Source organism: Lissotriton vulgaris, chromosome 3_1, assembly GCF_964263255.1.
Source record: "Lissotriton vulgaris chromosome 3_1, aLisVul1.2, whole genome shotgun sequence".
Taxonomy (NCBI): domain Eukaryota; kingdom Metazoa; phylum Chordata; class Amphibia; order Caudata; family Salamandridae; genus Lissotriton; species Lissotriton vulgaris.
In genome coordinates, this window is record NC_141689.1 from 1,021,311,816 (window position 1) to 1,021,336,259 (window position 24,444).

General features: G+C 42.4%; 1 protein-coding gene across 4 annotated transcripts in view; it reads right to left on the reverse strand.

Annotated features, from left to right (window-relative positions):
* The window catches only part of PSIP1 (PC4 and SRSF1 interacting protein 1), a 560,846-nt gene that overhangs the window by 112,761 nt on the left and 423,641 nt on the right, over positions 1–24,444 (reverse strand). For all 4 annotated transcript variants that reach the window (XM_086961408.1, XM_086961410.1, XM_086961411.1 and 1 more), the window contains 3 exons: positions 3,458–3,528; positions 3,193–3,294; positions 2,570–2,786 (listed from right to left, as the gene is read on the reverse strand). In XM_086961408.1, the coding sequence (XP_086817534.1) occupies positions 2,570–2,786; positions 3,193–3,294; positions 3,458–3,528 (390 nt within the window). The remainder of the gene's footprint in view (positions 1–2,569; positions 2,787–3,192; positions 3,295–3,457; positions 3,529–24,444) is intronic.

Genomic DNA, 24,444 nt, shown 5'->3' on the forward strand with positions numbered 1-24,444 from the left:
TCCGTGACGGGGTCCCTCTCTTCGCTCCTCTGAATTGCAAGGCCCCCATGGATCTTGCGGTGTCATTATCCTTTTTGAGCTGTGAGAGCTTGTGGTCCACTGGTGCTCCGAACAGAGTTTCAGCGTTTGAACGGAGTGTTCAGGATGTTATGCTGCACCTTCGGTTTAAAATCTGATATTCTGAGCCAGACTGGTCTTTCTTCTTCTCTCCTAATCTCTGGAGCCCTCTCGGGAACGATCCAGACCCAACGGCGTAAAAAAGAATTTGAAGATGGCGTCCAAGGGTGGGAGCTTCTGCAGGAAGCATGCCGACGCCACAGGAAGGACACCAAAAGGTGGGACGTTGACGCCCACCTGGGATACGAAAAACAAAAAAAAACAACAAAAGACTACTATTCCGAACCCAACCACTAGACCGCGGAATAATGCACAGCATAGTGAATCAAGAAAGATTCACGCTGCAAAACTCCATTTAACATGGGAAGTGTTTTGACACATTTTTCTGATGTAGGGAAGGTGTCAAACAAGAAGTCTTCCTCAACAGGGCCGTTATGCATATTTACATTGTGGAATTGTGCTGCCCTGTCTATGAGTTGATTAAAGACTACGGTGTCATCAGTAGGTGACGACTTAGTAGGATAAGAGGGTATATCAGGGATGGGATGGGTGTTGTAAGGGTCTGTTGGCTCCTCCCATGGTTCCTCTTGTGGTTCAGGATCTGGTGGGAAATCCTATTGAGGCTGTGGCTCATCCCCTGTGTTACCTTCATTGTCCCCTTGTTGAGAAGGAGAATAAGGAGAGTATTGATTAAAAGGAGTAGTAGGCATTATAGGCTGAAAAGGAATGAAGGGTCTAGAGGGAGAAGTCCCAAAGTCCTTTTTCTTTAATGGAATAGGGGACTTGGGTTCAAAGTCCAAAGGCCTCTTTTTCCTATGCAGATGTTAACTTTACCAGTCTCTGGATTAATGTACATCTTTGCCTGGTCGTCAGAGGGATCTGGGTGGAAGAGTTCTTCCTCTACAGTCCTGGATTGAGTGTTAGACTTTGGTTTTTGGACGACTTTTGGCGTAGTAACGGATTTTTTCAGCTCGGGCCTTTTTTCCGGTCGACCGGAACTTTCGGTTCGGCGCGTTTTTTGTGCTCCGTAGGCTTCTTTGGAGGAGTGTACTTTTCCTAGTCGATGCTCTTTTTCGGATCGACTGGTGACTTTGGCTTTTTTTGGATGAGTGTCTTTTCCAGGGTCGATGGTATTTTTTGGATCGACTGGTGTTTTTGGAGCCGGTGTCTTTGGGTCGACAGGTTTTTCTGGCCTCGGCGCGAGTTTCGGTACGGCGCCCTTTGCCGGGTCAACGGATTTTGGAACAGAAGGCTTGTTCGGGTCGGTGACCTTTTTTGATTCGGCGCCCTTTGGTTGTGTGCCCTTGTTCGGTTCGACAACCACTCTTGGCATGACAATTTTGGGCTGTGCGGCCTTCTTGGGGTCAACAGTCTTTTTCGGCTCAACGCTCTTTGGCTGTACGGCCGTTTTCTGATCGACGCCTTTCGGGTCGACGACCTTCTTTGGCTCTAGAACCTTCTTTGGGACAATGGTACTGGGCCCTGGGGTTTCAGAAGGTTTCGGTGCCGAGCCGGATGGCGGGGCTTGCAAAACATTTTTCTGATCTTGGCTAAGGCCCTTTGGAGATGCCTTGACTGGAGGTGTCGGGGGCAGGGTACTCACGATTTACCCCGGTGGGATGGCGTAATCGGAGTCCGAGTAGTCCTCGACGGTGACGATTTCTAGGTCCTAGTCTGGAGCTTCCTGTAGATCCTGGTCATCATCGAAGATGTTGTCCGGGTCCGGTGCCTGTCGCTGCATTTCTTGCCTAGCGGCACGTCGGTTTCGAATAGTTTTCTTCGATCGAAACTGTGCGGGCTCGACAGGTTTCTTCCTTATGATCTGGGGAAAAGCACTTGTTGCATACTGAGTGCTTATCAGTATGTGGGAACTTGAATTGGCATTGTGGGCATTTTTTAAACGGGCTTCTTTCCATCGACGGTCGACTCACGTGGCGTCGAAAAAGGCCCAACGGCCCGCGTCGACGACCGATTCGAGATGGAAGGCTGGATAGAGTAGAGAGTTACCGAGCGAGAACAATACCGTTGAATCGAAGGCCTTTAGAAAAGTTTTGTTTTTTATTCCAAAATTGGAGTATAGGAGTTTGTATCCGAACCCAATGGCGGAAAAAATCAATCTGAGGATGGAGAAGATGCCCATGCGCACTGTAGTCCAAGGGAGGAGTCACCTATCTTGTGATACTTCGAAGACTCTTCCAAGACAACAAAGTGCAATCATCCGGACCCAACTCTAGGCAGCGATCTATGCACAAGATATAAATTCAGCAGCCCACATGCCTCGAACAGAGAGGTCTTTTTTAACTATAGTACTATACAGATATTTTTATGAAAGCGAGGATTTAAGATTGTTTGCAAATTGGTATACCCTGCAGTGTCTGTTTCGAATGAACAACGGCAGTCAACTACTAAAATCATCCAAAAAACAAACCCTGTAGAGCGGACATTAACCTACCTGCACTCGGTTCTTTTTCCACTTTTTTCTGCGGCCCTCGCTTGCCAGGATCTTTAGATTTGTAGGCTTCCTCATGCTGCCGCTGCTCAGCTAACGATCTGCTCAAGACTTGAGTGATGACCGAGTCGCCTTCACCCACCAGGAACATGTTTTTGAACTTATTATACAGCATTGTTGCTTTTTCCATGATTATTTGGCTAGCTTTCAATCTTCGAATCTAAGCAAGATTTAATTGGTGATAGCATATTACTTTATTTTATACTTGACTGGTTGCAGTGACATTTTAAAATATTGCACTTTAATCAATACATGTTTACCTTATTTTAACTTTGCTTGCAATACAACCCAGAACCTAATAAGCAAAGTAATAGCCTTAAAGTACTCTTGTAAAATAACAAAATAAACAATGTAACAGTTTCACGGTTGACTCTATAAGTATTGGGCACGTCACTTCAGTTATTGCCTTATTCCAGATCAGCCAATCAAGGAATACATTGGCAAAGGTACATGTAATAACCACTAAATAAATTATACAAAATCAAACAAATACAAGCAGATAGGCTTCAAAAAAGAAAAATTCAAATCAGAAATATGATAAGCAACTCGTCTCTCACTCGACTTACCTTTTTCAGGGTGGTGATCATATCTGTGTGTTTTTGAGCCTGCTGCATTGTAACCTGAAGGGAAGCCAGCTCATCCAAGGCATTGATACATCTGTCGATGTCCTGTACAGAAAGAACCAACATCTACCTCACTGTGCTCATCAGTCTATTAAGTCAGCAAGAACAGAATTAGCAACGATTTGAATACATTGGCAACACACATGCTGTAATTGGATACTATTAATATTTGAAATGCTGGACTATCTTGAGTGACCAAAGGACTTACAAGATTATCAATTTTGAGAGAGGTCTTTATTTCTGCATGTATCCGTTGAATTCTGGAGTCTGTTGAAGGCTCTGTGTATTAAACATGCATTGAGCAATTAGTGATAAAATAATATAGATCATTAAATAAAAAGCATAAAAAATGCATGCAAATTAATAATGAAATAGTCTCTAGTTCCAATTTTTAATTTCCCCAAAAATTAATTTAAAATAACAAGAACATCTTTCTCTTAACCCCTTCGATGATCATGACGAGATCAGCTCGTCATGAGGTATACCTCTCGTGTGCTCATGACGAGCTGAGCTTGTCATGACCGCACCCATTTTTATTAGGGCCCAGCACAGGAGAAGGATACTATCAGCAGCGATGGTGTTAAAGGTTTGCCTGCTTGTTGGTTTGGTGACTGGGACACACAAAACAGAGAATAAAAGGATAATGGTACTTACCCAGAAAGCATCTGTTCTTGGCATGTAGAGCTGTAGATTCACATGCTTTGCATACTCCTGCCATCTAATTTTGGGTCTGGTTGTTTGCAAGTTGTTTTTCTTCGAAGAAGTCTTTACTAGTCACAAGGTAAGGTGACTCCTCCTCTCGGTGACAGTGTGCATTTGCATCGACTCCATTGTTAGATTGTTATCCCACAAGAGGGTGAGAATGGAGTAAGTGTAGTATAGAGATGTCCATGCATATGAATATATAATTATGAACTGCAACAACTATAGGTACCCGGGAAGGCGGGTGGGCACATGTGAATCTACAAATCTTAATACCAAGAACAGATGCTTACTGGGTAAGTAACTGTGAGAAAGTGACCTCTTTCTACATGGTTTCCTACACTTTTTGCTTAATTGCGGAGTGTGCCCTGGGCTCCTGCCGATCAGGTACCCAGGGGCAATGTTTTTCCCTAAAAACTGCATTAAAGCCTAAACCCAAATGGCATCTCTTCGAGATGGCCCCTAAAAACGACCTACCACTAGTGTCCAGGCTGAGTGGCTGCTTTTAGCTGCCACCATCAAACATGTTTCTGGACTCCTGGGTCGAGATCCTGCAGTTCTTGGGGGTCTGAAACAATGCACATCCTGGGACGAGGTGCCAAGCCTCCTCTCTCAGGATGGGCAGGGTCCACAAAGGGAAAGCTTCGAAAGCTTGCCACCTTTGTGAGCCTCCCCAGGCCACTTGCTGCCGTCAGCAATTGGTCCCCACTGGTTCTGACCCCCACTTTGGGCGGGAGAACCAGCGTGAAAATCAAGTGAGGAAGAGAGGTGTGCTGACCTCTGCCAACTCTACCCCTCAGTTGGGGGAGGATACGTGGAGCACAACTCTCAGTCCCCAGCATCTTGCAGATGAGGGGACTCAGCCAACCATGGAAAGGCTTATGCCTCCCTCCGACTGGAGGGTGGCATAATAGGGGGTGTAGCCACCTCAGGGAAGAGACCCAATGGTCTCAACCTTTTACCTACCTGTAATACCCCAAAATCTAGTATTTAGGAGCACCCCTGAACCTTGTTTCCTCAGACCAGAAGAAACAACAAGAAAAGAAGAAGCACCAAACAGCCGTTCCGAAGCTAACAAGAGGACTACGCCTCCTGACTTGGCCCCAGCCCTTCCGGCCTGTATCCACCTCGTACCTGCTCCTGCTAAATTCCGGCGTTTCCTACAGCCAGCAACCTGGAAAACCCCAGAGGACCTGCCTGGCTTAAACCTCAAGGACCGTCTCCTATGGACACCAGATTTGTTCATCTCCAACCTCTGGCTCCAGCTGGACACCGTTAATCTGCACCACTCTATACCCGCCGTCCACAGCCGGAGCTTGAGTGGGCAAAAGCCATGAGGAGGTCCCCTTGGCAATCCTGACCCGAGATTTGGCGACCCCATGACCTGCCTCAAACCTCCAACTGAGGCCTGCAGCCTAAATCCAGAAGTTCCCCCAGCCACGACCAGGAGCTGGTGAGAAGACCCAGCCCTACAAGGCACCCCTGCACCCGACGGCCTTGGGTGAGCAAACCAACACTGCCTATCCAACCCTCAAGATACCAACTTACCTCTGGGGGTTGCGAGAAGCTGGGTTTCTGTTGCAGTAACTTCCCCCACCCCTATATATATATATATATATATATATATATATATATATATATATATATATACACACACACACACACACACACACACACACACACACACATACACGTGTTACCATCCTTGTGGGGACTATGTGTGAATACCAGCCTTGTGGGGACTAACCTTTCCCAATGTTTTTAAAACACACAACTAACAGAAAAATGTTAAGAAAAAATTCATGATACAGGATCCTGCTTCAAATTTGAAAATATATTGTTATTTAACCGTGCGCACAGCACCATCCTTGTGGGGACTTGAACACGTGCTACCATCCTTGTGGGGACCTAGTCAGTAAAACTATTTGTGATTGAATACAGTTGAAGGCACATGGCTAAATGTTTATTTTAGCGACAATATACACAAACAACATTATAATATGTTCATGTATAAATTCCTGCATATATAATATGGGTATACATTAAAGGCAGATTATGTTAATGGGCCAGAAAATATCATATCATGCTTAATGAAAGACACTTAAAGCTGCATTAAACCGATTTATTAGTGCTTAAAATCTTAGGAGATAAAGGAACTAACACATAAAGAAATTAACATATGGAACAAAGAAATATGGTCAAGTGGAATCCAGAGCTTGAGTAGCTGCTTACATTTTTACCAAAATAGATGCTTAAGTCCCCACAGAGATAGTGAAATATTGAAATAGTGTGTACATTCAAAGCTTGAATCCCATTATAAAGGGTGTGAAGCTAATGATGTTCAAGTCCACACAGAGGTTGTGTGTAATTATAGAAATGCTCAAGTCCCCACAGATATAGTGTGTTATCATAGAGATGCTCAAGTCCCCACAGAGATGGTGTGTTATTATAGTGATGTTCAAGTCCCCACAAAGATAGTGTCTTATTACATTGTTGTTCAAGTCCCCACAAGGATAGCGTGTTATTATAGCGATGTTTAAGTCCCCACAGAGATAGTGCATGGAGGAGATTGTGTTTAAGTCATCATTAAAATAGGGCTCGATTCACAAAGGTAAACATAGACAAAAAGTCTAACTTTACTACTTTTCAAAATTCACAAAACTCCATAAAGAGAATGTGAAGCTGATGAGGTTCGAGTTGAAGCAAACAAAAGATGATGGACGGAGTGGTGAAACCTTTCAGTCACTCAGCCCCAGTCACAGATCTGGGTTGAATCCATCATCGTTCTTTAGCTTACTTCGCCACCCCAGTTCAGCCCCAGCTATATGCAAATCAGTCTTGGCCCTGTGCCTCATGGGAACAGTCCTGCCCGAACTGCCAAGCCAGGTCTTCCCTGGACCGAAAACATGCATACTGGGACTGGTTCTGGGATAACACCCTCTCATCAGCCAGGCTAGCTTGAATCCAGTGGCAAAATGAGCAAGGGACTCACGTCTGGGTCCCAACTTAGGGCGAACAAAACAAACACAAGGAGATGATGGACTGAGTACTGAAACTTTTCAGTCACTCACCCCCAGTCACAGATCTGGGTTGAATCCATCATCGGTCTTTAGCTCACTTTGCCACGCCAGTTGAGACCCAGCTGTATTCAAATCAGTCTTGACCCCATGCCTCATGGCACCCCCTGGTGCTATAAGTCGAAACAGAACTTGTGTTTAGTTACGTGAATGCTCAAGTCGCCACAGAGAAAGTATGTTTTTATAGTGATGTTCACGTCCCCACAAAGACAGTGTTTTATGATAGTTTTTTTAAGCCCATACAAATACAGTGTTATTATAGTGATGTTTAAGTCCCCACAGAGATAGTGCACAAAGATGATTGTCTTTAAGTCCTCATTAAAATAGGGCCCGATTCACAATGGGAAAGCGTAGACAAAATATTCTAACTTTTGTACTTTTCAGTTTCAACAATGTAAACTTAGACCAAAACTCTAACTTTACTACTTGTCTGTATTCACAAAGCCCCATACAGAGAATGCAAAGCTGGTGATGCTCAAGCCAAAACAGAGCCTGTGTGTAATTAAATGAATGTTCAAGTCCCCACAGAGATGGTGTGTGACTATAGTATTACCACGGTCACCAGTAGAATGTGTGTGATTATAGACATGCCCAGGTCCCCACAGAGATAGTGTGTGATTATAGACATGCCCAGGTCCCCACAGATAGTGTGTGATTATAGACCTGCCCAGGTCCCCACAGAGGTAGTGTGTGATTATAGACATGCCCAGGTCCCCACGGAGATAGTGTGTGATTATAGTCCTGCCCAGGTCCCCTTAGAGATAGTGTGTGATTATAGTCCTGCCCAGGTCCCCACAGAGATAGTGTGTGATTATAGACATGCCCAGGTCCCCACAGAGATAGTGTGTGATTATAGACCTGCCCAGGTCCCCACAGAGATAGTGTGTGATTATAGACCTGCCCAGGTCCCCACAGAGATAGTGTGTGATTATAGACCTGCCCAGGTCCCCACAGAGATAGTGTGTGATTATAGAGATGTCTTGGTCCCACAGAGATAGAGTATAATTAAAGATATGCTCAGGTCCTCTGAGAGATAGTGCGTGATTATAGACATGCCCAGGTCCCCACAGAGATGGTGTGTGATTATAGACCTGCCCAGGTCCCCTTAGAGATAGTGTGTGACTACAGTATTACCACGGTTGCCAAAGAGAATGTGTGTGATTACAGACATGCCCAGGGCCCCACAGAGATAGCGTGTGATTATTTTGATGAATAGGGATAGCACACAGAGATAGTGCATGATTGAAGCCATGTACAGGTCCTCACAAATATATTTTGTGATTACAGTGACGTTTAAGTATCCACAGTGATAATTTGTGATTACAGTCATATTCAAGTCTCCACAGTAATGTGTGTAATGATAGGTATGTTGAAGAAACCATACCGATCGTAATAATACAGATCATATTAGTCTAGTGGCTTATTAAACTGATGAATCCACTTGAGGGATATGTGTTTGACCTCTCTCTCACATGTTTAAATCCTGATGCTACCACTCAGTCTTTATTCCTTCCAAGGTACAATAAGTACTATTTACTTGCAAACAAAAACATATGGTATTCAGCAACAAGATACCCTCAGGTGTGAATGTGCACTTTATATATAGACATAAGATGATATGATGTGATAATGGTTGGACTCAAGCCACCACTGGATATAGACTGGAATTATCCCACATCTATGAATCCCACTTCAAATGCAGCATGAACTGATTTAAACTGTGTTCATCCAGGAAGATTTACACTTCCTTAAAAATCCAAGTATCTGAGTTCTAATTTTCTTTTCCAGCTCCCATCTTATCAACTCTAGTCTCCATTAAGACGATACAACTGTATTTCTGATTGCAATAAACTCCCCATACCGAATCACTCTGACACTTTAGGATTATTACAATAAAGAAATTGATTTCAGAACTGGTACATCTTTATAATTTTTGTCTCTATAATTCAAGAATGAAATGGTCCTCTCCTCACAAAGCTCTTCTTTCTCTCAAATTATTCCTTCTACCTGCTCCTGGGACTTTCTAGCTAACCAGGCTCACACTCTATAAATACCTGTGTGTGTGTGTATATATATATATATATATATATATATATATATATATATATATATATATATATATATATATATATATATGTTTTGCGTGAACGCAGTGATGCAACACTTTTCAGTGCGCCCTCCTTGCGACATGATGGATGTGCCGCATTTATTGTACTGCGCACCATATTGCAAGGAATGACATATGTCAGGAATCCTGACGTATCTGTCGGTGCAAAACCCATGCATTTCTGGAGTTGTGTCGGAAGCATGATGTAATTCCAGCAATGCATGGGGGAAGCCAATTCCCATTGCACTGTGTCACCCTTATGCCTGCTGTGAGGCAGGCATAAGGTTGTAACGCAGTAGCGTCCTAGAAGTGGCGCAGTGAAATCTGATCGATTTTACCGTGCTACTTCTACAAGGCTTTTTGCGGGGGAACACCCACCCTACATACATTATACCTGAAGCAGGTATAATGTGTCGCAGGGCTTTATAAAGTGACTCATATGCTAAGATGCGTCACTTTGTAAATATGGTGCAACATGGCACATTATTTATGCCTTTGCAGCCTCACAAATAGTGACGCAACAGCAGGGCAAAAGTGTAACAAGGGGCTCATAAATAAGCTCCTCATTTTGCAATTAGATATGTGGTCCCTTTGTGCTGGAGTAGAGAAAATAACAAATAGTTATGTAACTACTCTTTTCATGAGAAAAGCGACATTTTCAAAATGTGTACATGTTAAATATGGTCAATGAAACCAATATTGATGCCAAAATATCATGTGACGTAAATATGTTGTCAAAAATATCAACCACTGCAAAAATATAGTGGAACAGAATATCACATTTGAGAATGCAGGTTTTATTGTATACAATATGGTAATGAAGACAATTGTTGTAATTAATATTGTGTACTACTCAAAGCTAGGAAAGAGGCCTCCAGTAGAGATGTTACAAATCTATTAAGCCAAGTGTGTTAATATGGCTATCTACGGGGCTGGGATATGGGGATACTGTGACGTAACTGAAATTCAGAGAGTGGAGAATGCATATTTAAGATATTTATTGGTGGTCCCACGAGTACCTCAACCCGCATTTGCCATAGAGAGTTGAGGCTACCTTACATTACAGACACAATAAAAGTCCAACCTGTATTGCTATGGCACCGGATCTGGACCTCACCAAAAACTATATTTAACCGGAATGTACTAAGTGATAGCCTTATGTCAGATTACGCTCCAGAGATTAGGTCTTCCAAATATATAAAAGCTTTTATGATTGACCTGGGCCAACCTGACTTCTATTACAATCCTACATTGATAGGCTCCATTTCCAGAAAACTTTTTAAAAAGCAATGCATGACTCCTATGGAGGCGAACAGATTTGCCATGGAGGCATCAAGGCCCACGGTTCAAAGTGATCAAACGATGCGGTCCACCATTGGTATCCAACCATATTTAACATACACATTAAGTGGATATTATAGATTTGTTGTTACACGTCTTAGATTTGATGTATTCCATCGCTTTACAACTATGAACGATTGGACTAAAATTGGAGTTTCATCCCAAACATCAATACACGTAATCGTGTTTTGTAAATTTTATTCGAAACAAAGGAGAAGATGGATTAAACCCATATTGAAAATATGGGGTATGAGGCAATGTCGTCCAGCCTACCTTGCACTGCAAATCTTAGATATTGACTGAGTATACTTAGTCACAGGAAGCACCTATGAATTATGCTCTATGTTAAAGTAGGTTCCAAGGCCTCACTTTTTTTTATAATAATCTTTCAGATTTTTTAAAGTTTGTCCTAACTTTTTTAATTAATATTTATTATGCTTATCGTATAATAATGATGATATGTAACTGCAAAACTATGTTAATATTTTAACCCATTTCTTTTACGATCATTGTATAATAATTGTGAATTGATATTGTAAAATTGTGCTTTTATGGTTTTTTCTATGTTTCAAAATGAAAACCGAATAAAATGAACTCAATCAATATTGTGTACTTTAGTATACTTGTAATAAACATTGCTTTTATTAAATATATATATATATATATATACTTATAATAATGGTAAAAGTGTTTTTTTAATATAGTATGCAATTTTAAATGTGTAATTGAATTTTTAAAACAGTAATCAGATGGGTCTGGTGGCTCAGTGTACTAATGTGTCCACTGCAGGGCCCTGTGTTCAATCTGATGGTCATAGGTTCAAATCCCAGCGGGTCCACTCAGTCTTTCAACCATCTGAGGTCGATAAAATGAGTACTGTTGGGTAACAATAAACATCTGTTAATGCCAAGGAGTTAATGTACGATCTACAAATACCCATGTTAAGAGCTTATAATTTAGTAGCAGGATATTAGTTTTTTGGGGTAATATGGTGGGAGATTAATTACATTTTAACTAATTATTTTTAATGTTATGTAATGTAAGATAAAATCAATATACAAATGGTTAGTGTGTAATGTTTTAATTGTTTAATTGTTCTTTCATTTATTTGGGTTTCATTTCAGATTTCTAATTTATATGTTGTATAGTATAAATAGTTATGGCTAATTTAGCAGCATGTTCAGTTTGTAGGGGAATAGGGTGAGTCATTATTTAAATAAAAACAGTTTACTTTATTCATTTGTTGTTATTTAGATATTTAATTTATATATCATAATGTTTACGTTGAATATTTAAATTAGAAAATAGTTTTATTTAGACTATGCAAGAAATTGGTAATATATATCAGCAAGTGTGTATTATATTTATTATTTTTATATGTTTCATTTATTTTCATTTTATTATATTGTATTCTTATTTTAATTTATCTTCTTGTTTCTGTTTTTTTCAGTAGTAGCGAGATAAGTGAATTCTACGTATGTTTATTTAAATATTTAATTTAACTATCCATTTATTTTGTATATTTACAATAAATTGTGCATTTTATTTAAATTTATACAATATATATTTTCTAGTTTAACTATGGTTAATCTATTTATGTTTTTAGGTGTTTAAATATTTTGGGGGAAATTACTGTATTGGAATAGTATATGTAACCTTTCTGAAGTCCAACACTTTCCCTACTGTTGCTTGAATTGGAGTGAGAACAGTAAATCAAGTCCATCTAATTCCTATGCTTTCCGTATTATTGCTATTGTGGGGATAGGTAATATAACCCTTACAAAGTCCCACACTTTCCCTACTGTTGCTTAGGATGGAGTGAGAATAGTAAATATAACCCCTTTGAAGTCTAATTCTTTTCCTTCTGTTTTGTATATATTGGGGTGGGAATAGCAAATCGTATCCCTCTGAAGTCCAACACTTTCTCAGCTGTTGCTTACATTACAGTGGGAATTGTAAATTGAACCTCTCCGAAATTCGGCACTTTCCTTGCTTTTGCTTAGGGTGGAATGAGAATAGTAAATTTGACCCCCTCAGAGGTTCAACACCTTCCCTACTGTTGTTTAGTCTGGAGTGGAAATAGCCATTTGAACCCCTCTGAAGTACAATACTTTCCCTACTGTTACTTAGATTGGAGTGGGAGTAGCAAACACTGACCTTTTAGTGGACTTGCTCCTTTCACAGCGAAGTTCCGACTGGTAGCTGCTGCTGCCCCGGTTGCTGCTGCTGACCCTTGGTCAAAGCCCACCTCCACCTGCAGACCCCTGCCGGCGCCTCATATCTGGTGGTCATGGGGTAGAGCTTCACCGTTCTGCTGCTGGGATGTCCCTCTGCCTCTCTTTCTGATTTCTGCCTTTATTCAGCTTTTAACTTTTTTACCTTTTTCTTTCCTTTGTTTGCCGCCCTTACCCATGTTGCTGTGATCCCATGGCCCGCCCCCTCCAGTGACCCTTCCCACTCCTGCATTTCTTGCCTCCCAGCTGTCTAGTCCCCCAGCACAACCTAATGGCAGCCGCTGCGTGGCTGCACGGCTGGCACGCCAAAGGCAGGCCTGTCTGCACCCGTCCATGCCCTGGTTCTCGTATCTTCCACCGCTAAGACGCCAGCACCCTCCTCGCCCACAACTCAGTACGCCATACTGCCTGCCATCTCGCGTCACCAAAGAAGACCCAAGGACCCTTCTCCTGCCAGAACTGCAGCCACATCCTCACCCACGCCAGCATGCCAGATCCTCGGCCTCCAAACCGACAAACAGCACACTAGACTGACTCAATTGCATCCTCTTCAACGTGCAATTCCTCCACAAAGATGCTAAAGAAATCTGGGACCTCCTCGACGCAGCCTCTCCCGATATCACCTTCTTCACGGACACCTTGATCAACCCCTGATTCGGACCGGAAATCGCCATCACCATCCCCGATGGCTACAAAATCACCCGCAAGGACTGCACCGACCTACCAGAAGGAGGCACCGCCATCAATAACAAGAACACCCTCTGGCTGACCATGCACTCAAATGACCCAATGAGAACCATCTTGAACCTGGAGCTGGGCCCAGCCTGAGTGTGTCATGATCCTCAGAGTGGTTCTCCTTCAGTCCTGGACCCTTAGAAATGGTGCTGAAAATCTAAAACGTGGGACTTAAAAAATTCCCTCCCAAAAGAGCCCTGAGGACTGAGAGAAGACCAACGTGCATTTCTCACTGATCTGCCCATGGCGCATTTCCGTCAGCCTGACTTTGAGGTAGCTTTGTTACATTCTTCTGCATTGCTGAAAAACCTGTTCAGTGGTCTCTCTCTGGAAGGGGATCCAACCTCCTGGAGCCCTCATCTGACCCAGCTGCAGCCTCGTCTGCTGTAGATTTTTGACTTCCAAAAAAGAGACAAAGGCCCAGATTTGCCAAAGAATTGCTTGCCCGTCCATCATGCAGGGTGACTCAAGGGCAATGCAATCCTTGAGTCAGATTTATCAAGCCATGCAAGGCCACCTTGCGTGGCCATGTGTGGCTTGGTAAATCTGGAGTAATGCAAAGCTGTGCAAGTCACTGCCTTGCATTAGTCAGTGCCAGAAAGGTGTTTCATAGGTGTAGTTTCGGTGTTCCCATGCATCCACCCATATATTCTGGCACATTTCCAGATTTACCACGACAAGTAAACCTGGGGATGCATTAACATTGTATGCCTTCCTGATAGAGGCGTAACAAGGAAAAATATCTTTATTTCTCGTTTGTTCAGAATACAGCACACAAAGAGGAAAATGCATCTAAGGAATGCCTCTGTGCGGGAAGGTGTCCCTTCCTCAATAAAAACAATCTTTCCTGCAACACAGACACCCTTTCACTACGGCACAAAGGTGCCTGCGTTGGCACTAGGTAGCACATAAAATAATCCCGGTTTTATGGTATTTATTTTTTTGACATTTCCGTCTGTATTAAATCCGTATTTATTTTTTGTTAATTTTATCTGTATTTATCCATATTTATTTTGGGTTATGTGGAAATATGAAGCTGAAATTAGTATATTTCCACATGTATTTAACCGGTAAATATGCACTCATGCTTGAATGTCTACTAGGTTTCACTGCAGTAAACACCCGCAGAAGATAAATTAATGCACTTTTAAGAAAATATTCACTTTTCAGTATCAATCTTGTGTATATTTACTGCTGTTGAAGCCTCTTTACTAAAATTCCTTTCTTTTTTAGCTCCCTTACCTATCAATCTACACAGCTAGGCGCCTGGCAGTCATGGCAGACAGTGTTTAGAATTACTCAAAAAGTAACACAATGTCTGTTTTTATCCACATTTAAAAATAAATACAGACAAGAAAATAAATGTTTTCAGTCTATATTTATCTGTTAAAATCAGTAAAAACTGAAAATAGGTAGCCTATTCCAAACTGAAAAATTCACTAGTAGTCAGTAGTACTGTCCAATCGTTGGGTGGAATCCACACTGAGAGGTATTATTTTATAACTGGTATTGGTTGCAGTACACTTGCAATGGTGATCCTACTGGGTTCTCAATGATCTAGTTTATTAGTAAATTTTCAGAATGATAACAGACAGAGGGGCATATGTACAAGCCCCTATCGCCACCACAATATCACTTTTTCTGACGTTGTGGTGGCGTTAGGGGCTTAGCCTTATTTACCAGGCAGCGTTAAGCCACTTAACGTGGCTTAACGCTGCCTGGTAAATAAGGCTCCCTTTCATGCTATTTTTAGTGTGAAAGGGTTGGGCAGTGGGTGTTGGGGGGCGTTCCACCGCAACACCCATTGATTTTGACGCTGCCCCCTATGTACAAGGGCAGCGTACATAGGCGGCAGTGCCAAAATTAATACTAGGAAAGACCTGGTCTTAATTTGGCAAAACGAGGAGAAATGCATTATTTCTCCTCGTTTTTGCATTTTCCATGTGTGCTGCCTTGTGCAACACACATGGAAAAAGCAAACAGCCATGGATTCTTATGTACAGGAAGGTCCCCCTTCTTGTACATAAACAGTCTGTAAAATAATGTCATTGTGTGACTTTTATGTGTACTACATGAAGCAGCGCACATAAAAGTGACAAAATGGCATTTTAGGATTGTTTATGTGCAGGAAGGGACACCTTCCTACACATTCTGTCTGGCACAGAAGGCACTGTTAAAAGCAAATGGGGCACATTGATGAGAGGCTTGCATTGCGTTTGCACCACTCAACATGGTACATGCATGACACAAACTTCTACGTCAGATTTCTGAAGCCATGGAAAGCTACTTTGCATGGCCCTGAGTGGTTCCAAAAACCTGGAGTAATGCAAATTGCGAATTGCTGCAATGCGTTACTCTGCCCTGGGAAGGCGTTGCATGGATGTTCCCTCGCAACTCCCATGGTTATTGATGCATCACCAGATTTACCAAAACTGGTAAGCCTGGGAATGCACCAAAACATTATGCCTTTCCAGGGGCGGCACGACAAGGGGAATATCTCTGTTAAATATGGGACAGGGAGGAAAGCGCAGCTGGGAGGCGGAAGCGGGAAAACTGGGCACGCAACCGGTATTAGAACAACCAGCAAGCAGGGAGAGAGGCACAATCACAGGGGCACAACCTGCTCTTAAAAAATTAAAAGAACATTTTTCATTCTTCTTCTTCAAATGGACCTGTTTTCCTTCAAGGAAGATGTGCTGCATTTACAAATAAAAAATATTACATTATATAAAAGCAATCACGGACATGGTAGTCTGCTGATTCCAGCATGGCCATCCATCCTTATGATTTTTGCGAATCCTAATGGGTTGCAAATTGCGACTTACATCATTAATATTCATGAGGTAGGTTGATTTGCGACCCACTGGGAATTGCAAAATGTGTTAAACACACATTGGTACATAGGTGTTTGTGATTACCAAATAGCGAATCATAAAAATTTGCTATTTGGTAATTGCAAAACCACACACTACATACATCTGGCCCTAAATTTGTGAATAATAAGGGGCAGATTTTCGAAAGTGTCACCCAATGCAGCTGCCCAAAATGCTGTACCGCATTGCATGACAGGGAGGGAGCAGGAGAGAGCCTTGTCTACAGAGATATGGCACTCTCTTTCCCTCTTTCTACCACCTGCGCAGAACTTTGCTGCTGTGTGCCACGCACACACCTTTGTGCCATAGTGAAAGGGTTTGTACAGGAGTCTAGCATAGGCTTTGTATTGGGAAGGTGCCCTTCCAGTACAAAATACTATTCTTACACAACTTTTAAAACGTTTCCTACTTTGTAGATGTGCAGCACAGCACACAAGCACTGTTGGAAAAGAAAAGAGAAATGAAACCATTTCTCCTTTTAACACCTGCTATCATATGGCATTTATTTTTCCACAAAACCCTATCTCACATTTTGACAAATAGAGTTTTGCATCAAAAAGCGTAAGGGTGGCTGCATGGGAACGACCATTGACACTAAGTAATGCAAAGCAGTGCTTTACGTTACTTTTAGTCAATACCTAGTGGAAAACAAGTTTTGGTCTGGAAAGTAAATAATGAAAAAAACATTTTGTATGGGTTTGCGTCACTTTTGTGATGCAAACACAATGCAAAATGTTAGTAAATTTGCCCCTAAGTGTTGTACCCAAAGTTTTGCTCAGAAGCCACAGCCCGCACTATCTAGGTCGGGGGTGTTGGAATACTAAGGCTGCATAGTCTTGATTCCACCACTTCCCACGCTCCCTGCCGTTTTAATCTTACTCTTACAGATTCTTTTTGATCCCTGATACCTCCTTTTGACACCGGTTTTCCATCTTTCTCTTCCATTTTCTTCCCCCTTTTGTTTTTTGCTCTGTCTTGCCCTGGGTCAAAGTGTGTTGAGGAAAAATAAGTGCACTTATAATGTTACAAGCAAAAACGGTAAACATGTTCCAGCAAATAAAGGGTCAATAACATCTTAAAATAGAACAAATCCTCAGCAGATTGATCATTTTCAGAACCTAAGCCGTTGTCATTTACATATCAAAAAAACGTAAATGCTAACTTTGTAATGATTCTGAAAAGTTCACGGACAATCTAAACAAAACAAAGCTATTTATTTTAATTTACTTCCTTCGTTTGTGCAGACAAATTGGTCTGATAAGAAAATATACAGAGTGTTCAGCTCCCATTGAATTACGAGCAGGTGTCTGTAAAATGAAAAATCCTATTTTCACATGCCTCCTGTTCATTCTGGTTGCTGTGGAACTTTCAGGCCCGTCACACCTGCAGCTGCTGCTGGCTGGCTTCCTTAACCGAGGTGTGTATTCTGATGCAGCTCGCCCATCCTCCCGTCTGGGACAGTCACTGACCGAAGGTGGTAGCAGCAGCGCTCGTTAAGACGCCCTTTGTTATGCAGGAATGGGCGTTTGCACATCTTTCAGTGGCCGAGGGAAGTTCTTCACTCCCTTTACTCCCCCTTGCTTAAGAACAGTAGGCCGAATTTACCTGGCAGTTTAAACGGAGTTGAAGTTCACAGCTAAGAACAGACATAGTTTATATTTAGTGCGATATACGGTCAATGCCATATATGTAATTTATGTTAAGGAATACTTACGCCGCAAAAATGTCTGTTATTTTTCTTAGACAATCAAATCATTATTTCGCCTGTGGCTTATGAAATTCAATCAAATTCATTATTTAAGTATTCATTGTTGCATTTCCCAGGAACGCTTCCGTCGCTAAAATGTTTAATGTGCTTTTTATGTGATTTTTCTGCAATGTTTTGTGCTGCCTCTTTTGTAAAATGGTGAGCTAAAATAAAAAAAATAGTTTACTTAGTTTGTGTTGTTTGCCTGCTTCTCCAGTTCAAAATTGTGCAAATGTGAACAAATCCTTAAAGGCCTTTTTGAGTATTGGTCAGTAACAGAAATTCTACTAATTGATGAAAGAGAAAATAGTAAGGGCCTCATTTATGACTTCGTGACGACAGCTATGCAACACTTTTCAGTGCGCCCTCCTTGCGACACCATGGATATGCTGTATTTACTGTACAGCACTCCATGATGCAAAGATTGCCCGATACGTCCTAAATCCGGACATATCTGTCAACGTAAGACCCACGCATTGCTGGAGTTGTGTCATAAGCATGATGTAACTCCAGCAATGCATGGGGGAGGCCTGTGCACTCTCGTCACCATCATGCTGGCTGTGAAGCAGTTGTAAGGTTTTGACGCAGTGAGGTCCTAGAAGTAATGCAGTGAAATATGATAGATTTCACTGCGTCACTTCTATGAGGCTTTCTAGCGACGGAACGCCCACCCTGCATACATTATACCTGACGAAGGTATAATGTAACACAGGGGTTTACAAACCTGCCTAGATGCATCCCTTTGTAATTATGGCGCAATGTGGTGCATGATTTATGCCGCCAGTGCGTCAACAAAGTGAAGGACCGGCGGCCTAAAAGTACCGCAAGGGGCTCATAATAAAGCTCCTCAGTGCTTAGTTGGGATATTGTCTGATATTAGGGGTATCTGTTAGCAGCATTATCTCTGCCTTAGGGATCGATGGGCATGGTAATTCTTCTTCTGGAATTTCCACAAGGTGGGAATTCTCAAACTGCAGATATAGGACTTCCTTCTTTAATAGGCAGATTTTTAATTTACATGCATGTCTGAATATGGCCCTTAATGTCCTTGAATCTTGGTTCATTATCTGCCACAATTGTGCATGCTAAGAGCTGCTGTTGGTTGGCGAATGAACAGCTAATTCAGAACCCAATACAACAGCAGAATTTTCAATGAACAGAATCAATGAGGGAAGGAAAATGTAATGCTGGACAATCCACACTAACCATATGGTGAATTTTCTATGAACCCTTATGAAGATGGAAATTCCGTCTGCGGACTGTCATTTTCCCATGTACTCCATAAATCAAAGTATTTTCTGTAATTACCCAACACTAAATCATTCTTTACGGGCTGATTTTCACTGGAGATTTCGTCAGCAGAGCTATATCTATCAAATTATTCCAATGATGGAGCTAACTCTCTAGAAGCTGAGAATGCTTCAATGAAAATATACAATTTTCACCACAAATTGGTGGTAAGCGAAGAAAATCCTAGCGGAATAAAATGGAATAGCGTTGAGTGTACTGGTGTACAATGGAAGGGCATAGAGTGGAATAGCATACAGTACAGTGGCATAATGTAGTGTTATAGAATGGAGTGGCGTAGAGCGGAGTGAGGTAGAATGAAGTGGTGTACATTGAAATAGCATAGAGTGTAGTGGTGTATAGTGGTGTGGCATACAGTAGAATATCATACACTGGAGTGGGTTAGAGTGGAGTGGCATAGAGTGAAATAGCATAGAGTGGAGTGGCATACTGTGGAGTGGTGTAGACTGGAGTGAGGTACAGTGTAGTGGGATACAGTGTAAAAGCATACACTGGAGTGGCGTACAGTGGAGTGGCATACAGTGGATTGCCATACAGCAGAGTGGCATAGAGTGGAATAGTGTATAGTATAGAGGTTTAGACTTGAATGGTGTGCAGTAGAGTTGTATTGCGTAGAGTAGCATACAGTGTAGTGTTGTAGAGTGGAATAGTGTAGAGTGGAGTAGCATAGAATAGATGGGCGTACACTGGAGTGGAATACACACCATAGACTGTTGTAGTGGATGTGCCAAATGCAGTGGTGGGTACTGCGGTTGGGCATGAAGCCACATAGGCCAGGTCTATTAGGGTACAGAGGACTCGCTGAAGCCTATTTGCTAATGCTTTGGAAAAAATGTTTATGTCTGTGTTTATCAGGGAAACAGGGTTGTATGAGGAACAACAGTTTTCTGGGTGTCCATCTTTGGGAAGTACCACTATAGAAGCTACTTCAAAGTTATGGGAAGGAGCCCCTTCACGCCGTTTTGGTATAGAACTGGAGCAAGTGTGAGGCACAAATGACTCTGAATTTAAAGCAGCACTCAAGAGGAAGCACATCAGGAGTCTTCCCGCTTTTCAGCCACGCATTGTGGAAAATATTTCATCCTCTGTAAGAGGGAAGTCCAGTTCTTTCCACTGAGGCTTTGTGAGCTGAGGAAGTAGTAGTCTGTCAAGGAAGCGGCTGGCTTGATCTCAGGTGGACCTTGGCTGGGGGTCATATAACCAATTGAAATAGTCCGCAAAGGCCCCTGCTATCTCGACTGATGTGTGCAGTGGGTGTCTTCATGGGTTTGTAATGGAGCGGTTCAATTTGGAGGTATCATTCTGGTGGCTATCCAGTAGAGGAGTTTAATGCTTTCATCCCCTGGCCCATATATGTTCCAGGTGGAGTCCCTCCAGCATTCACAAGCCTCATTAAACTCAAGTTGCTACAGAAACACTCTATTGAGTTCGAGTCAGCGGTGGAGGAAGTCAGACACATCAGTTATTGCTTTGGTCTCCAGCATTAAAATGTGAGGCTCAAAGTCTGGTATATGGCTGAATTTGTCCCTTTCAGTGTGTTTGGCCAACTCTCTGATCATGGCTTTACTTGCTGCCCACAGGGTCCCAACCTCAGTGACCAACTCAACATCTATCTCAAAGTAGGAGTGATCAATTATCTATAATGAACTAGGCATTAAGACACCAGAGTGGCCGTTTATGGTCAATAGGGATCCCCACATGGGGAGTAACTGGTGAATGGTCAGAGATACCTTGGGGAAGAATTGTTGCCACTGTCATGTGCGTCATGCCAGTGGCAGGAAGAACTATGAGATGGAGGTGGGATAAAGATGTGTGCATGTGTGCCCTCTCTCAGGTGCCATGTCTGCCAAATGTTGCATAATTTCAGGTAGTCCATCAAAGCGATGAGCGCCGTGGATTTATTCAGATGGTGTCTGGTGGTTTGACTGACTCATCTTTGTCTCAGTTAAGTGCAGTGTTAAAGTCAACGCCATCAACTGTTGTCCCAGATGGCAGCTTGGGGATCACTTTTGTAAGCTTCTCGAGGGTCAGCTGCTGTAGCTGGGGTGGTAATCAAATGCTAAGGATGCTGTATTGTTTCCCTTCCAGTGTCTCCACCACTCTGGTGTAGAGAACTTGTGGGTTGCGGATGAACCACATGGCCAACAGTGGGAAGTGCTTCTGGAGTAATATGGCTACCCCTCTGGAGCCCAGACTAAAACCTGCATGAAAGGCACAGTTGGAACTGACAGAGGGGCATTCCCCATGTCCACTGCAGGGTAGGCACATCAGGAGTTGGTTGGCTACCAAGACTTTCTTTGCATGAGGATAGTGGGAGCTACCCTGTTCTGGTGTGGATGGCTGGGCAGGTAGCAACTCCACAGTCTTGTGCCGATTCTTAGCAAGTGAAATCCAAAAAATGTGCCTATGCCTCCAATTCGCAATAATGCAAACACTGAATGTGTGAAGATAAACCATAAGTTTATTAGTTTATCCCGACAAAACTTTTTGTCATTGAATCAATACATAAGTTGCAAAATTTGCTTTTTAAAGAGCAGACAAAGAGAAAACCATCAACTTCATTTCTAGCCGTATGGAAATCAATCAGACAATGTGTATATATTTACAGTGAGAAAATTTAAAGCAAAAACATTGCACTAAATCGTACGTTCATGGACATTAATAAATCAAAAGAAACTTTTCAACAAACAGATAAACACTTCACAGTTTGAGAATCATAAATGCAAGAACGTATAAGAGCAGGGGTGAATATTTCAAACAAAACACCTCCTAGCTCATAAACTGAATTCGTTTGTGTGAATGATCACAATAAGCCCATTTTGTATATATGACTAACAAGAGCCATTGGTGTGGAGACAAATGCCTGAAGTCAAATGCCGACGCGTTTCCAATCCTGTCAGTTATTTACAGGATTTTCATCAGGGCGGGAGTCTAGTCCATGGGAACTGTTTTCCAAAGAAATTGAAAAAATGAAGAGTTTGTTTAAGCAAACTTCATACAAACGCCATATTACTCAAATGCAAAATAAAACCGCAGAGGAGTGCGGCATACCTTGAGAGTGGTAGCCTGTGTGGCTTCTATTTTGAAATTAGCGGTTTAGGGCAGGCGGGTCTGGGCTGTAACAAGAGCAAAACTGGTGTCACCGATTTGAAAATGACAAAATACGCGCTGAAGAAAATGTAGTGAAAAAACTAATTTTACCTTGGGTCTTTAGAACCTTAAGTCAGAATGGCCGGTGGCAGAGTTATTTTTCAAATTAAATTCGCTGTGGGGACAGAAATGAAAGATAGCGATATTTTGAGTAGTTGTGCCAAAGCGGTGGAGAAACGGGCGCAAAAGCGTCGCCGCTCCGATGGGAACACTTACTTTTAAAAAGTTCAACACGGGCGCAGGGATCGGACCGGTGTTGCTGTGGAACGCTGTCCGTTCTATGGAATAAAAGGGAGAAGGAGGCTAGCTATGATGTGCTGAATCACGCAGTTATTAACTGTAGGCTAACACTCAATGACAGGTGAACAAGGGGTCAATCGCTTACCAAAAGTCGCCGCAGAGGGCTCTGCTATGACTGCATTCTGAGTTCTACCGGCACACAAAGAGTTTAGTTGTCCAAGGCACTGCCGGTGCTTGTGGCAATAAAAGCATGTGTGCGCTAACAGCCAATGGGATGAGTCGAGGGTACTAATGCATTGTGGGAACTGAAGTCCGGGAATGAAGTCAAGCTCGATTGATTTCACTAAGAGTATTTAGACCCTTATTCACGCTATCGAATCGCAATATGAGGTATGCCTCCTTGCGCAACAGCATAGTTTCAACATCAGGGTAGCGTTTGGAGTCCAGCCACACAAGTGGTGTCCATTTAAAATCGTTTTCAGTGTGCTGATTATTTACAAAGTGTTCAACCATTGGTGCAGTCATTACTCGTTTCTTTATCCGAGATCGGTGTTGCGTGATGCGGGCATTGATGGCTTGACTTGTCTTGCCAATATAGACCTTGTCACAAGGACAGACCACTGCATAAACGATATTTTTTGTTTTACAGTTTGTAAATGCATCATGTGTCCATTTGATGCCATGATTAATGAAGGTGTCCCCTTCAATTGTAGAAGAACATGAAACACAGTTACCACATTTGTGGTGCCCACTGATTGGTTTGAGGTTCCGCTGTGATATGAGGTCACTCTTGGGCGGCGGAATGTGGGTATCTGCTTTGATGAGATGCTGTCCAATACTTGTGTTCTTTCTCATTGCAAAGATCGGTTTGGGCAGAGGGTGCTCCATTGTTTCCAACAAGTGCCAATTGTTTCGGATGATATTTTTAAATTGGTTCGTGTGTTGACCAAAGGTAGTCACACAAACCAATTGATCTGATTGCTTCTTTTACCTGTAGGAGTGTCTCCCTAGGGGTAAACTTGGCCCTGTTTTTGGCATATTTTAACAATTTTTTGGGGTATCCTCTAGCAGCCATCTCATTACAGAATCTTGTTGCGTGTGATTCAAAGTCCTGTAAACTAGTACAGTTACGTCTTATTCGAAGCAGTTGCCCATAAGGTAGATTATCCTTAAGGCTTTGTGGGTGTGAGCTGGTATAGTGCAGGATTGTATTCCTGTCGGTTGGTTTTTTGTGCAAAGAGGCCGTCAGTCTAGATGCACTGGTACCTACTAGGACGTCCAGGAAAGTCATCTCTTTGGAACTTGAGTTCATCGTGAACTTGATGTCTAGGTGTCTTGAATTAAGCCATACGTGGAATTGATCAAGTTCACTCTGGCTCCCCTGCCACAGGAGCCAGACGTCGTCTATGTATCTCAACCAGTGAGTCACGTGATGTAAAAAGGGATTGTCCTTATAGATAAATCGTTCCTCATATTGGGACATGTAAAGCACCGCCAGCTCCGGCGCATAAGGACAGCCCATGGCTGTCCCCTTGATTTGTATATAAAAATCACTCTCAAATCTGAAATAGTTGCTCCGAAGAGTCAATTCAGCCAATTCCACAATGAATGCAGTTGGAACCCGGTGGGGTCTCTCACGTTTTTCTAGGTATAGTTCAATAACCTCTAAAGCCTCATCTTG